The following is a 14,342-nucleotide window of genomic DNA, read 5'->3' on the forward strand; positions in this document are numbered from 1 at the left end:
CTGTTTTATTATGTTTTTTATTTTCTCAGAGAGAAAGAGAGGCAGACCTAAAACTCAGAGTAAAAGAGCCCCAAAGAAAAGAGGCAGACCAAGAGGTAATAAATAAATATATACATATAAATAAATAGATTTTCGATAGCTAAACATCTAAATTCTCAGCTTTATTCTGTGCTTTTAGTAACAAAGCCATTTCTCTAATTGCTTTCTGTAGCTACTAACTGTTGAGAAATATATCAGATTTAGTCAACTTCTAGATATGACAGGGAGAAAAAGATGATATTGCAAAAAAGTAACATGGTAATGAACCCGCAACCAGAACCCAGGACCCAGGGCCCCTGCAGTGCTGCCTCTGATGAACTAATAACTTTTGAGGCTGGAAATAGTTGTAACCATAAACCACTGTGTGACTCCCAAGTGACATAGCTGTTCTTCCTCACGCCCCATCCACCGTAAGGTACGCGTGTGGACTTGGGTCTGTTGCTTCTCCTCTTCTGCCTCAGTTACTCTTACGAAAAGGAAAATAAACTGAGATAATAAATAATAATAAAGACACTAACTGCCCACCAAAACCCCGTCCAGCTTCACACACAGCTTCACATTCTCTGTATCTACCACTGGACTCAGAAATGACCATGGACAGCACTCTTGTCCACTTCATGAACGCAGAGCCCAAGGAGTGACTGCAGGAGCAAAACCAGTAGCTAATCATTCTGAAGTTCATCTTGAGACCTTTACATCTGTTTCTACAGAGTCAGATTTTCAGTTCCGACCATCCCTCCAATACCCTGTCATGTAGAAGTTCTAAGAGGCAAAGCTTCCTTTCTTCTTTTCAAATGACTTCAGATCTCCACTGAGCTTCCCTTCCAGCCAGGAGAAAACTGCTGCGAAGGAGAAGTGAGGCAAGCAAATCAGACAGACACCATCTCCTGCTCGGCTACCCCATCGTGATCCTGCTCACAATTCAGCCAGTCCCTGACTCACATCTACAAATTTGCCAAATCTTAGACAAATTACAATCTAAAACTCTCTCTAGAAAAAAGATTGTGACTAGAAATTTCCCACTAACATAGCAGAAACTATATATTTTATCACCTCTCAGTAGTGAGTGATGGCCAACATCCTTGGGAATGAAGACATTGCATGGTCCTTCTGAAAGCTTCACTCCTGCTGCAGTTACTTTGTTGCTCTATGTGGTTCTTTTAGGAAGAGCATCTCTCAAGAATACCCAGTTCAATTCCTGCAACAGGGCCCCTCACCAGGCCATAGGAATCACACTTCTTCGTGGATTCCCTTGCTGGCTTCGCTCAGCCCTTCTCTCACCCAGAATACTCTAGCCATGACTTTCATCTTTATGCTGCTAAAGATGAGTCTGGTAGTCTGATGTCCTGAAGGACTGAGATCCACTTCCTGTGTGGATCTTTTAGCACATTTTCTCTTGGTTTGAGGGGCATCTTCACCTGACATTTCTCTTGAAAGAAATGTAGCCTCTCTCTGTGCAACAGGGCTAGACTAGCACCATGCTTTAGGATATATGCGTACTAGTCTCCCATTGCACTGTTCTTGTATGTTGAGGACTCTCTGAAACTCTGAGGCAAACAAAAGTTCACCCAAACATCCTGATATACTTTTTTGCCCATAATTATTATTCCCAACTGTTAAAAAAATTATTTTTAGGAGTTCCCGTTGTGGCATAGTAGAAACAAATACAACTAGTATCCATGAGGATGTGGGTTTGATCCCTGGCCTTCCTCAGTGGGTTAGGGATCCAGCATTGTTGTGAGCTGTGGTGTAGGTTGCAGATGTGGCTTGGATCTCGTGTTACTGTGGCTGTGGTATAGGCCAGTGGCTATGGCTCCAATTCAACTGCTAGCCTGGGAACTTCCATATGTCATGGGTTTGGCCCTACAAAGCAAAAAAAAATATGTATTTTTAAATTACTTTTTTCATTTTCCTGACCACATTATTATTTTTAAGAGTTAATGTAGGATTTTAGTGTTAGTAGGTGGTAATTAAGATGGTAGACCCAAAATAGTTTAATCCCACTGTATCCAGGTGTTTTACTTCCTAGATATAAGAAAACAACATGGTGCCGGCTAACATGCAAATAACCACTGTAAAATTCAGCAGCACTTTATTACATATGGATCTGTTCTTCAGACCATATATCTGAAAACTGAGCTGTAGTACAAGTTTCTGTTTGTTTGCCCTCAACTTGTTTGTGCTCAACAGGCTTCAATGAAAGGAAAGTCTAGCTCACCCAGAAGATTTAAGCAGAAGAGAAACAGAGCAAGAGAATGTGTGTTTGCTGATAACAGCTACTTTTGTACAGACTCAGGTTATCACCAGGGCAGGGGTTTCAATTTCATCGCTGAATGGAAAAGGAGAGCAAGGAGAAAGTAAAGAGAGAGCCCAAGTGTCTGCTCATACAACACTGGGCTTTGATTCTTGCAGGAAAAGAGAGAGAGAGACACATGCAGTCAGAACTGGCCATTTTTCCAGGTACACGTACGACTTCAGCATCATTTAGTGACAAGAGAGGACTTCCACAGAGAGCCACACCTGTGCAGATAACCTTTTATAGCTGGCAACTATTAACCACCATACTTGACACAATCATGTTCTTTGAAAGCAATCAATCTAGAGCAATTTGTAAAGAAAATTTCATCTACTTTGAAGTCTACCTTTCCCCCATTTCACTTGTGTCTCTTAAGTCATCAGGATCATAGCAATGCTTATGATTCTTTCATGCAGATTTATTTATCTTTCCTCTCAGTGTCCCTCCACAATGTCTTGATAAACTTCCTAAGGGCAACATCTTATCAGGTTGAACATGCTTAATCTTGGGGTGTGATCTCTTTTTTTTAAATTAATTTATTTATTTTTATTACTCAAATGAATTTATCACATCTGTAGTTGTATAATGATCATAACAATCTGATTTCACAGGATTTCCATCCCACAGCCCAAGCACATCACCCCACCCCCCAAACTGTCTCCTCTGGAGACCATAAGTTTTTCAAAGTCTGGGAGTCAGCATCTGTTCCACAAAGAAGTTCCGTCTGTCCTTTTTTCAGATTTCACATGTCAGTGAAAGCATTTGACGTTGGTGTCTCATTGTATGGCTGACTTCACTTAGCATGATAGTTTCTAGGTCCATCCATGTTGCTAAAAATGCTGGTATTTCATTCTTTTTGATGGCTGAGTAATATTCCATTGTGTATATGTACCACATCTTCTGGATCCACTCCTCTGTCGATGGACTTTTAGGTTGTTTCCATGTCTTGGCTATTGCAAATAGTGCTGCAATGAACATCGGACTACATGTGTCTTTGTGAGTCGCGGTTTTCTCTGGATAGATGCCCAGGAGTGGGGTTGCTGGATCAAATGGTAGTTCTATGTTTAGTTTTCTGAGGAATCTCCATACTGCTTTCTACAGTGGTTGCACCAATTTACAATCCCACCAACAGTGTACTAAGGTTCCTTTTTCTCCACACCTTCTCCAGCACTTATTGTTTGTAGACTTTTGGATGATGGCCATTCTGGCTGGTGTAAGGTGGTACCTCATCGTGGTTTTGATTTGCATGGGGTATGATTTCTTAAGGGATGGGAATCATCAATACATTTTTCATGGGGCCATTTTTATTTTGAAGAGATTTAAACACACACACACACACACACACACACACACACACACACACACACACTTGAGTAATTGTTAGGGCAAAGCCCCAGAATATAAGATAGTATTATCAATCTGAAGGTTTTTGTGTTTGGTTGAAAGATTCCTTTCCAGGATCATCTGGCCATAAGCTATGTAAAGGAAAGACTAGTCATGATTGAGTATCTGGGGAGGATTTTTCTCCTGGATCCTGCATAACCCAAATTAGCGCCTCAGCATGCCAGTGATAGGCACAGACTGATGGGCATATACCTTCAGCAAGAAATCATCCACACCGTATGCTTGACTTCAACAACCAAGCACGTTGGCATAGTGGAAGACCTCAACATGTACCGAGACATGACTCCCTCTTTTTTTTAGACACAATCAACACTTAAATTACATACTATATTCTTCTGAGGTATCCTTCAAGTCCACACTTTGTGCTATCTCTAACCCTACACTTTTAGAACTTGGGCACCAATTTTATAAGCTCCCCTTCATTAAGCTAGTTTGGAAGACCTTAGTCATTTTTGCCACCATATTTAGTACAGAAATCTTTTTTCAAGTTTAGGTTGTAGTAGCTATCTGACCTACAGAGTCCGTCATGAATATGAGTAGAAGAAATTTAGAATAAATCTCAGTTAAATATCATGTTTGTAACTAGCTATATCTAGGCCAGTTCCACAAACTATGGCCCACAGGGCAAATTCAGCCCATGAGCTATTTTGTAAAGAAAGTTTTATTGGAACTTATCCATAGTCACATCTTTTTATTTATATATTACCTATACATTCTTTCAAAATACAGCAGCAGAATTGAGGATTCACAAGAGAGGTGATGGAGCACTGCACCTCAAACATTTATTGTCTAGCTTTTTACAAAAAATGTTGCTAACTCCTGATCTCACAGTTGATACTTTTCTTGACGTATTAGATATGTTCCTGAAAAGTCACTTTTAACTGTTTTTGGAAAACACTGTTGTTATTTGCAATGGTATAAATGAGACATTCATGTTATTTTTCTACTTCCTCAGGGAAAAAAACAGCCAACACTGGGCCTCGGAAAAAAGGCAGAAAAAGAGGTAAAAAGAAGTGATTAATACACTTAATAATTAAACATCTGAATTTTTATTTTATACTCTATGTTCTGAGTGATTAGTCAGGTTTCTTAATTGGCTTACAATGCCAATAACAAATGTTAGGATATTCATTGTTCTTGCTCAATTTCAACAACATGACAGGATGGAGGTAACAGCCACTCCATTGATTAGCCAGCTGATCTGTGAGAGATCCCAGGCCTCCTTGGGCCTGTGCAGGCCTCCTCTCACTTACTATAACTTTTGAGGAGTGAAATATAAAGAACAAACATAAAGGGAATGGCTCACATGATATTTAGCTGATCCTTTTCTTGCACACACAGAGCCAGAAGCTCTCCACCAAGGAAGACCCTGAATAGGAAGACTAGACCTGTGTCCTAATTCCAAAACTTCCTTTGACTCTGTAACTTCAGCTTGTCACTTGTTCTTTTTTGCTTCAATTTCCTCTTCTTTAAACGGTGGGTGGCAGGTGAATTAGACTGAGAGGCCTTCTACGCTAATCCCAGCTCTAATAGAACCAACTCTGGAAAGAATGTGGCCAACCCATCCTTCCCCTCCAGAGAGGAGCCCCAACAAGAGTCTTTAATGGATCGCTTCCATGTTGGTCAGAAGAGCAAGAGTCGGTGCTTCTGCTACTAAATTCCAAGACTTTCAACATCTGCTTCAGAGTAATCGGATCCCAGCATCCTACCCCAAAGATGCCCAGAGGCCCTCTCCCCAAGCCATTTGTAGTTTCTCCTAAAGCACCCTGCCCTGACCTTTCCTTTAATCCATGGAGGAGTCACACATGAAGGAGAAGTGAAATAAAGCAGAGAGCAAGGAGGGGAAGACAGACACTATCCTTGCTGGGGGCTCCACCACCATCCTGCTTTTTTCCCCAGTTAAGGCCTCATTTGGGGAGAAAAAATTAAAAGTTGAGAGTTTTTTCTCCATCTGCATAACTTCAAAGCAATAGTATGACTAGAAATCTTCCTTCCAAGAGCAGGAAAAAAAAGTATCAGGTGAGAGGTAGCTGGGACCAGCAAGTGTGGGAATTCAGATCCTTCTCACGAGGTGTGCAAGTAGGATTTTAGATGAGTAGTTATGTTGTGAGCCACACAGGATGTCCATGGGAGTGGAGGATGATATTATCTTTATGTGTCTAATCTGCCATAAAAGAAAGGCTTAGAAATAGAACTAATTCATGAGGGAAGTCATTCCAATACATTTTAAATTATAAAGAAAGACCTCAAGATGGGCAAGGAGAGACAGTGCACAGTCAGAGAGGAAGATGGAATCAAATAATAGTAATAATAATAATAAATAATGCTTCCTTGCAGGTCCAAGAATTCCCAGAGTAGAAAATATGGATTTTCAAAGTCCTCAACTTCCCGTGACATGCGGTCCAGCAGAGGGGGTTTTATATAAGAAGAAAATGGAACAAGGTGGGTTTCATGGCCTTCTGCTCTTTTCAGCTGGAAAATGCCCATGTGACTAATACACCATTTGGGGAGTAGACGCCTGTGTCGGGGCTCTCTAAGACCATCCCCAGGTTTGGAGAGTCACTAGGAAACTCAGAGGAAGCAGCATAGAGTTGAACTCATGGCTGTAATTTTCTTCAAGTGAAAGGATGCAAAGCAGCAAAATCAGCAAAAGGAAAAGCCACCTGGGACAAAGTCCAGAGGAAACCATGTACCAGTTTCCAAGAGTCCTCTCCCAGTTGGGTCACCAGGAAGCCCTTAATTCTTCAGCCATGAACTGTAACAACACATGTGAAATATTGTCAGAAAGGGAAGCTGCTCCAAGTCTAAGAGTCCTGGGTTTTTATCAGGGGTTAGTTACATAGGTGCCCTCTGCCTAGCACAAGCCTAGACACCACACTCCCAGAAAAAAAAGCAGGTGTTCCGCATAAACCATATTTTTGTATTTTAGGCACAAGGAGCCACTCTTTTAAGTTCCAGGAGTGGTGAGATCCCTCCCCAGATCCAAGTTCCCAGAGGCCAGGCAAGAGCCAGCCTTGAAGCAGGCCTTTCAAAAGAAAGCAACCTCTGTTCTGCTCTGTTAGATTTTTCCACACAGAATCCCAGAGACGCTGGAGGAAAGGTGGCACGTCTACACTTTTAAAATTAAGAAACACGAGCCTACCAGTCCATCTCCCCTTTCCCCCATGGAAAAGGTCCGCATGTGCCCATCCAGGACCCAATACCAGAACTAAGGCTTCAATAACAGGGCGGAAAATGTGCACATTTGAGAAATCCAACGGCAACCTTCATAGCCCCCTTCCCTATAGCGTCTGTGTGGCCTTGTGCTAATTGAGAGGCGCAGAGGATTTTGACTCACAAGACCGGGATCCAAGTTGCAGCTGTACCAAGAGAGTCTATTTCATATGGGCCAAGTTACTAAGTCTCCTAGTCCTCTACAAAATGGGAATAATAAATAAGACTTTCCTCACCATGTTATAAGGAGAAAAATATGAGATTAATAGGTATAAAATACTTTGAAAATCAGAATTGTAAAGTACAGTACAAATGTTTACCTATCCTAATTGATCCCCCCCTAAAATATTGTTCTTTAGGCACCAAGTATAAATGTTTACCCAATGACTATATAGCACATGCGTACTTTAACTTTTCCCACTGGATAACATTTCCATAATTGCTCTTAATGTAAAATAGCCATGAGTTCAAAATATGAGAAATAATTGATTGCCTTTGGCTGGATGACCAGCTTTTGTACAAGACAAAGCAGATGTAGCTGTAGTGACAGTTGCCACACAGCCTCTCCTGTGACCTCATTTGCCCCCTCAGAAACTCAGCCCAGCTCTATCCCAGGTCCTAGAGAAGGGAAAGGAAAGAATCTTGCCCATTCTTCTTTAGACTTATCCATGTTTTTCTCTTTTAAATATAGTGAAATTTTTTTTAAGTATTGGTAGTAATTATTGTCATTGCATGAAGGTCAAAGTGCGCACACACAGCAAGAAGTCAACTTCTTCCCCCACCTTTGAGGCCGCTGTGGGGCCCTAGGGAGGGAGCTCAGCCCTCCTGCTGCCCATTCTGAACCCAAAATGAGTGGCCCAGACCCACATAGTGGGGAGTTAAGTTCTGGGGTTTTCATAGTCCGGAGCAAGACTCAGCTTGTCTTGGTCTAACAGGCATCTGGCAGAAGTGTATAAAGAGCAAGAATGGAAAATGGTTCACCCTCAAGGAATTTGAAGCTGAAGGAAAGCATGACGCATCCAAGAACTGGAAGATGAGTGTGCGCTGCGGTGGATGGCCCCTAAAAATCCTGATTGAGGTATTCCAGTGACAAAGGGTTGAAATCAAGGATTCAATGTCACAAGTCACCAACTTCCAGCTTTAGCAAAATTTCTCAGTGTCCAGAAAACTATCATGATACCCTCACCCCTTGCCCAAATCACAATGCATATATTATTACTAACATTCCATGTGGATGCTATCCTTGCTGTATTACATTACAGCTTAATTTTCTAAGTGCATAAACTCTTACACTTTTAAAGGTAGGAGAGTAAAGTGTGGTCTTGACTCTGCCACTAATAATTGCCAGTGTGTCATTTGGCCACTGGAAAGTAATTTAAATTTGGCAGAGGAGGGTCTTAGACTTTTGAGGGGGCCCATGTTTAAGGTAACAATCGTAGAACTATGTATCTGAAAACAGTACATCAGAATGGGTGTTTTCTGGATTACAGAATATTGCAACATTATTTTTTTGAAAGCCATCTGAAATTCACTCTCAAAATCTCTTTTAAAATGCATATCAAAATATCTCCTTGGTCCTCACATCAGCCTGCTGATGTGGACAAAGTGGGCCAGGTCTCTGTCACAGGTGACCCTGTGCCTTCTGACCTTTTCTATCACATGCTCCAGGTTGTCCTTCCTTTCGCCACTCTAGTGAGGAAGAAAAGCTCTTTGTTCAGCAAATATTTTTTGAGATACATCTAAAGCCACGGGAACTATAAGATGTGATCCCAGTCCCTAACCAGGGGGAAGGCTGCACATTATAACCACAGGACTACACGGCTCGTGGGTACCATAATGAGAGCTGCTGCAGGAAGAAATGCAGCCGCTTGGGAGAGTGAAGGTCATTTCTGGCTTTGAGGTTAAGGACAGTTCCATGGAGCAGGTCGCGCCGAGCTGGGTCTTAAGAATAGTCCTAACAGGCAAAAATGTAGGAATGTGGAATTCTACATAGACAGGATAGCAGGAAAATCCTCCCCATGACTTGTCAAGAAGTTGTGGGTAATAAGCCTCAATACATGAGCTGGGCTGGTTATAGAGATCTTGAGGCCCAAGGAAGGAAACTGAACCCTCCATTTAATCATGGGGGAATCATGGGAGGTTTGAGTTAGGGACTGACTAACAAAGCTGAGATAGTGCTTTAGAGGCATGAATCTGAGCAGAGAGTGCAAGATGGATTAGAGCGTGAGGTGCTTTACCCCATGGAGACTTCAAAACACCTTCTCCACCTTTCTGCCAGAGCCACCCAACTCAGCCTGCAAAGCTCAGCTCAAATAGCATGGTCTCTGCTGAAGTCCTTTAAAATTCACTGAATTTGTGTCCTATTGTGTGTGGGAAACTGCTATAACAGTTTCCCACACACTTAGTGCCTTAAAACAGTACAAATCTATTGTCTTACAGTTCTGGAGACGAGAAGTCTCAAACTAGTTTCACTGGATTCAAGGTGTTAGCCGGGCTGGCTCCTTCCAGGGAGACTCTGTTCCTTGCCTTTTTCAACTTCTAGAGCAGCCTGCATTCCTTGGCTCATGGCTCCTCCCTCACATCCTTCCAAACGCTTGCTCTGTCACCACATCTCCTACTACTCACTCTGATCTTTGTATCCCTCCCCTCTTATACTTGTGATTACATTGGCCCCACCTGGATAATCAGAATCTTCTCCCCATTTTCAAGCTCCTTCATTTCATTGCAGCCTTAAAGTCCCTTTTGCCATGTAAATTAACATATTCATGGGTCTGGGGATTAGGATAACATTTGTGGGGGGGGGGGATGGACATTATTTAGCTTACCACACTCTCCCGTCTCTGGATCCCAAAATACTCTGTAAGAGTACAGTTTACACTTTATCATCCTGGCTTTTCCCATTTGTCTACCCAAAGGCTTGGATACCTTGGTGTGCCCAAGGCCACTGATGGGGCCTGACACCTGTCAGTCACTCACCAAGTGTGTGCCAATGGAGTATGCAAGGTATAAAGACGCAAGCTAGAGGGATCCTAGGGGAATGGAGAGGAAGTGGTGAGTGTAGAAGAGGTTGTGTGGGAAAACCTGGCAAGACTTCATAAGGAGAGCAAGAGAGAGGGTGCAGTTGTTAAAGGTGAATTTAAAGCTGAGTCTGGATAACAAAGAGCAGCATGTTACAGGTTTAGAGTGGCGATTATTTTGCACGAAGATAGCTTGAATTTATGTTGACAATGGGACAGGAGTGGAAGGCAGTTAAAATTACTGAGCTCACAAAGTAAAGACGGGACACATCATAGCATGAATCTCATTTCTCTTTCAGAATAGACATCTACCAGTCCCTCCAAGAAAAAGAAAAAAAGGTAATTCACTCCCACCAATGTCTCATCTACAATATTGTTGAATTTCCATCTCTTTGGCCTTATTTTATAGTTTCTAAATTAATCAATTATGATGAAACACTATCTTAAAATTAGACATAAATGTTTGGGCTCACTGTTAGCCATACTCATTAAGCAAAAAAAAAGGGAGAGGGCTCAAATTAATAAAAGTAGAAATGGAAAAGGAGAAGTTACAATTGACACCACAGAAATACAATTGACACTGCAGAAATACAAAGGATCATAAGAGGCTACTACAAGCAACTATATGCCAATAAAGTGAACAACCTAGAAGAAATAAACAATTTTTACAGAGATACAATCTTCCAAGACTAAACCAGGAAGAAATAGACAATATAAAATGACAAATCACATGTACTGAAATTAAAACTGTGATTTAAAAACTTCCAAAAAACAGAAGTCCAGGACCAGATGTCTTCACAGGTGAATTTCATCAAACATTCAAAGAATTAACACCTATTCTTCTGAAACTCTTCCAAAAAAATTGCAGAGGAAGGAACACCCCCAAGCTTATTCTATGATGCCACCATCCCTGATATCAAAACCAGGGATGAAAGATAAAGACACCATTAAAAAAAGGAAAATTATAGGCCAATATCACTGATGAACATAGATGCAGAAATTCTCAACAAAATATTAGCAAACTGAATCCAACAACATATTAAAAGGATCATACAACAGGATTAAGTGAGATTTATCCTAAGAATGCAAGGATTCTTCAATATCCACAAATAAATCTGTGCAATACACCATATCAGCAAACTGAAGAATGAAACCATATGATCATCTAAATAGATGCAGAAAAAAACCTTTTGAAAAAACTCAACCCCCATTTTTGATAAAAATTCTCCAGAAAGTGGGCCTAGAGGGAACCTACCTCAACATAATAAAATCCTTCTATGACAAACCCATAGCTAACATCATTCTCAAGGGTGGAAGTCTGAAAGCATTTCCTCTAAGATCAGGAACAAGACAAGGATGCCCACTCTTGCCGCTTTTTTTTTTTTTTTTCTTTTTAGGGCCGCACCCTCGGCACATGGAAGTTCCCAGGCTAGGGGTCAAATTGGAGCCACAGCTGCTGGCCTATGCCACAGCCACAGCAACAAGGGATTTGAGCTGAGTCTACAAACCACACCGCAGCTCATGGCAATACCAGCCCCCAATCCACTGAACAAGGCCAGCAATTGGACCCACAACCCTAATGGATCCCAGTCAGGTTTGTAAACCACTGAGCCATGAAGGGAACTCCCAACCACTTTTATTCAACATAGTTTTGGAAATTCTAGCCTAGCAATCAGAGAAGAAAAAAAAAATAAAAGTAATCCAAATTGGAAAAGAAGTAAACTGTCACCATTTGTAGATGACTTGATACTACACATAGAAAAGTATGATGATGCTACCAGAAAACTGTTAGAGCTTATCAATTAATTCTGTAAAGTTGCAGGAAGCAAAATACACAGAAATCTCTTGCATTTCTAAATGCTAACAATGAAAGATCAGAAAAAATCAATTAAGAAAACAATCCCATTTACCATTGCATTAAAGAGAGTAAAATACTTAGGAATAAACCTACCTAAAGAGACAAAAGATCTGTACTCTGAAAACCATAAGATACTGATGAAAGAAATTAAAGATGACACAAACAGATAGAAAATATGCCATTCTCTTGGGTTAGAAGAATCAATATTACCAAAATGACTACACTATACAAAGCAACCTACAGATTCAATACAATCCCTATTAAATTAACATAACATTCTTTACAGAACTAAAACAAAATATTTTAAATTTTTTATGGAAACACAAAAGACCCCAAATAGCCAAAGCAATCTTGAAAAAGAAAAATGAAACTGGAGGAATCAAGCTCCCTGATTTCAGGTTATATTACAGAGCTACATTCATCAAAACAGTATGGTACCAGCGCACACACACACACACACACACACACACACACACACACGAAATATAGATCAATGGAATAGGACAGAAAGCTCAGAAATAAAGCCAAGCACCTCTGCTCAACTAACCTATGACAAAGGCGAAAACATAAAATGGAGGAAAGATGGTCTCTTCAATAAATGGTGCTAGGAAAACTGGACAGCTGCATGTAAAAGAATGAAATTAGAACATTCTCTAATACCATATACAAAAAATGGATTAAGGACCTAAACATAAGGCCAGAAACTATGAAACTCCTAGAGGAAAATATAGGCAGAACACTCTCTGACATAAATCACAACAATATCTTTTTTGATCCACCTCCTAGAATAGTATAAAAATAAATAAATGGGACATAATTAAACTTTAAAGCTTTTGTGCAGTAAATGAAATCATAAAAAAAGACAATCCACAGAGTGGGAGAAAATCTTTGCAAATGAAGCAACCAACAAGGGATTAATCTCCAAAATATACAGATATCTCGTTCAGCTTTACATCAAAAAAACCATACAATTCATAATCTCCAGAGTTTATATACACCTTCTGCAGCTCAATACCAAAAAAAACAAACAACCCCATCAAAAAATTGGCAGGATATCTAAACAGACAATTCTCCAAAGAAGACATATGGATGGCCAAAAAACACAATGAAAAGATGTTCAACATCACTCATTATTAGAGAAATGCAAATCAAAACCACTCTGAGGTACCATCTTACACCAGCCAGAATGGCCATCATCAAAAAGTCTACAAACAATAAGTGCTAGAGAGGGTGTGGAGAAAAAGGAACCCTCATACACTGTTTGTGGGATTGTAAACTGGTGCAACCACTGTGGAAAACAGTAAGGAGATTCCTCAGAAAACTAAAAATAGAACTACCATTTGATCTAGCAATCCCACTCCTGGGTATCTACCCAGAGAAAACCATGACTCGAAAAGATACATGTACTCCAATGTTCATTGCAGCACTATTTACAATAGCCAAGACATGGAAACAACCTAAATGCCCATCTACAGAGGAGTGGATCAAGACATGTTACATATGCACAATGGAATATTACTCATCCATTAAAAGGAACGAAATACCAGCATTTTTAGCAACATGGATGGACCTAGAAATTATCATGCTAAGTGAAGTCAGCCATACAATGAGACACCAACATCAAATGCTTTCACTGACATGTGAAATCTGAAAAAAGGATAGAATGAACTTCTTTGCAGAACAGATACTGACTCCCAGACTTTGAAAAACTTTTGGTTTCCAAAGGAGACTGTTCGGGGGTAGGGGATGCGCTGGGGTTGTGGAATGGAAATCCTATAAAATCAGATTGTGATGATCATTGTACAGCTATAAATGTAATAAATTCATTGAGAAATGAAAAAATAAAAATAAAAAAACATACAATCCAATCAAAAATGGGTAGAAGATCTAAATATAAATTTCTCCAAAGAAGATATACAGATGGCCAAAAGACACATGAAAAGACCCTCAACATTGCTAGTTATTAGAGAAATGCAAATTAAACTACAATGAGGTATCACCTCATATCACTCAGAATGGCCATGGAGAAAAAATCTACAAACAATAAATGATGGAGAGGGTGTGGAGAAAATGAAACCCTCCTACACTGTTGGTAGGAATACAAATTGGTGCAACCACTGTGGAGAACAATATGGAAGTTCCTTTAAAAACTAAATATAGAAAAACCATATGGATCCAGCAATCCCATTACTGGGCATATATCTGGATAAAACCTTAATTCAAAAAGATACACGCACTTCAATGTTCATTGCAGCACTGTTTACAATAGCCAAGACATGGAAACAACCTAAATGTCCATTCACAGAGAAATGGATAAAGAAGATGTTATATATATATATATATATATATATATATATATATATATATATATATATGATGTTAGATAGATATATACACACACACACATGTGTGCAAAGAATGAACTTCTTTGCAGAACAGATACTGACTCCCAGACTTTGAAAAACTTTTGGTTTCCAAAGGAGACTGTTCGGGGGTAGGGGATGCGCTGGGGTTG

At 40.2% G+C, this 14,342-nt stretch overlaps 1 protein-coding gene across 9 annotated transcripts in view; it reads left to right on the forward strand.

Annotated features, from left to right (window-relative positions):
- Positions 1-14,342, forward strand: part of LOC100517129 (nuclear body protein SP140-like protein) — an 81,331-nt gene that overhangs the window by 55,993 nt on the left and 10,996 nt on the right. For 7 of the 9 annotated variants that reach the window (XM_021075662.1, XM_021075663.1, XM_021075665.1 and 4 more), the window contains 5 exons: positions 30-95; positions 4,695-4,742; positions 6,077-6,181; positions 7,888-8,030; positions 10,269-10,308. In XM_021075662.1, coding sequence (XP_020931321.1) covers positions 30-95; positions 4,695-4,742; positions 6,077-6,181; positions 7,888-8,030; positions 10,269-10,308 — 402 coding nt within the window. The remainder of the gene's footprint in view (positions 1-29; positions 96-4,694; positions 4,743-6,076; positions 6,182-7,887; positions 8,031-10,268; positions 10,309-14,342) is intronic. The other 2 variants (XM_021075664.1, XM_005657580.3) reach the window with 1 other exon arrangement.

Source organism: Sus scrofa, chromosome 15, assembly GCF_000003025.6.
Source record: "Sus scrofa isolate TJ Tabasco breed Duroc chromosome 15, Sscrofa11.1, whole genome shotgun sequence".
Lineage (NCBI taxonomy): Eukaryota > Metazoa > Chordata > Mammalia > Artiodactyla > Suidae > Sus > Sus scrofa.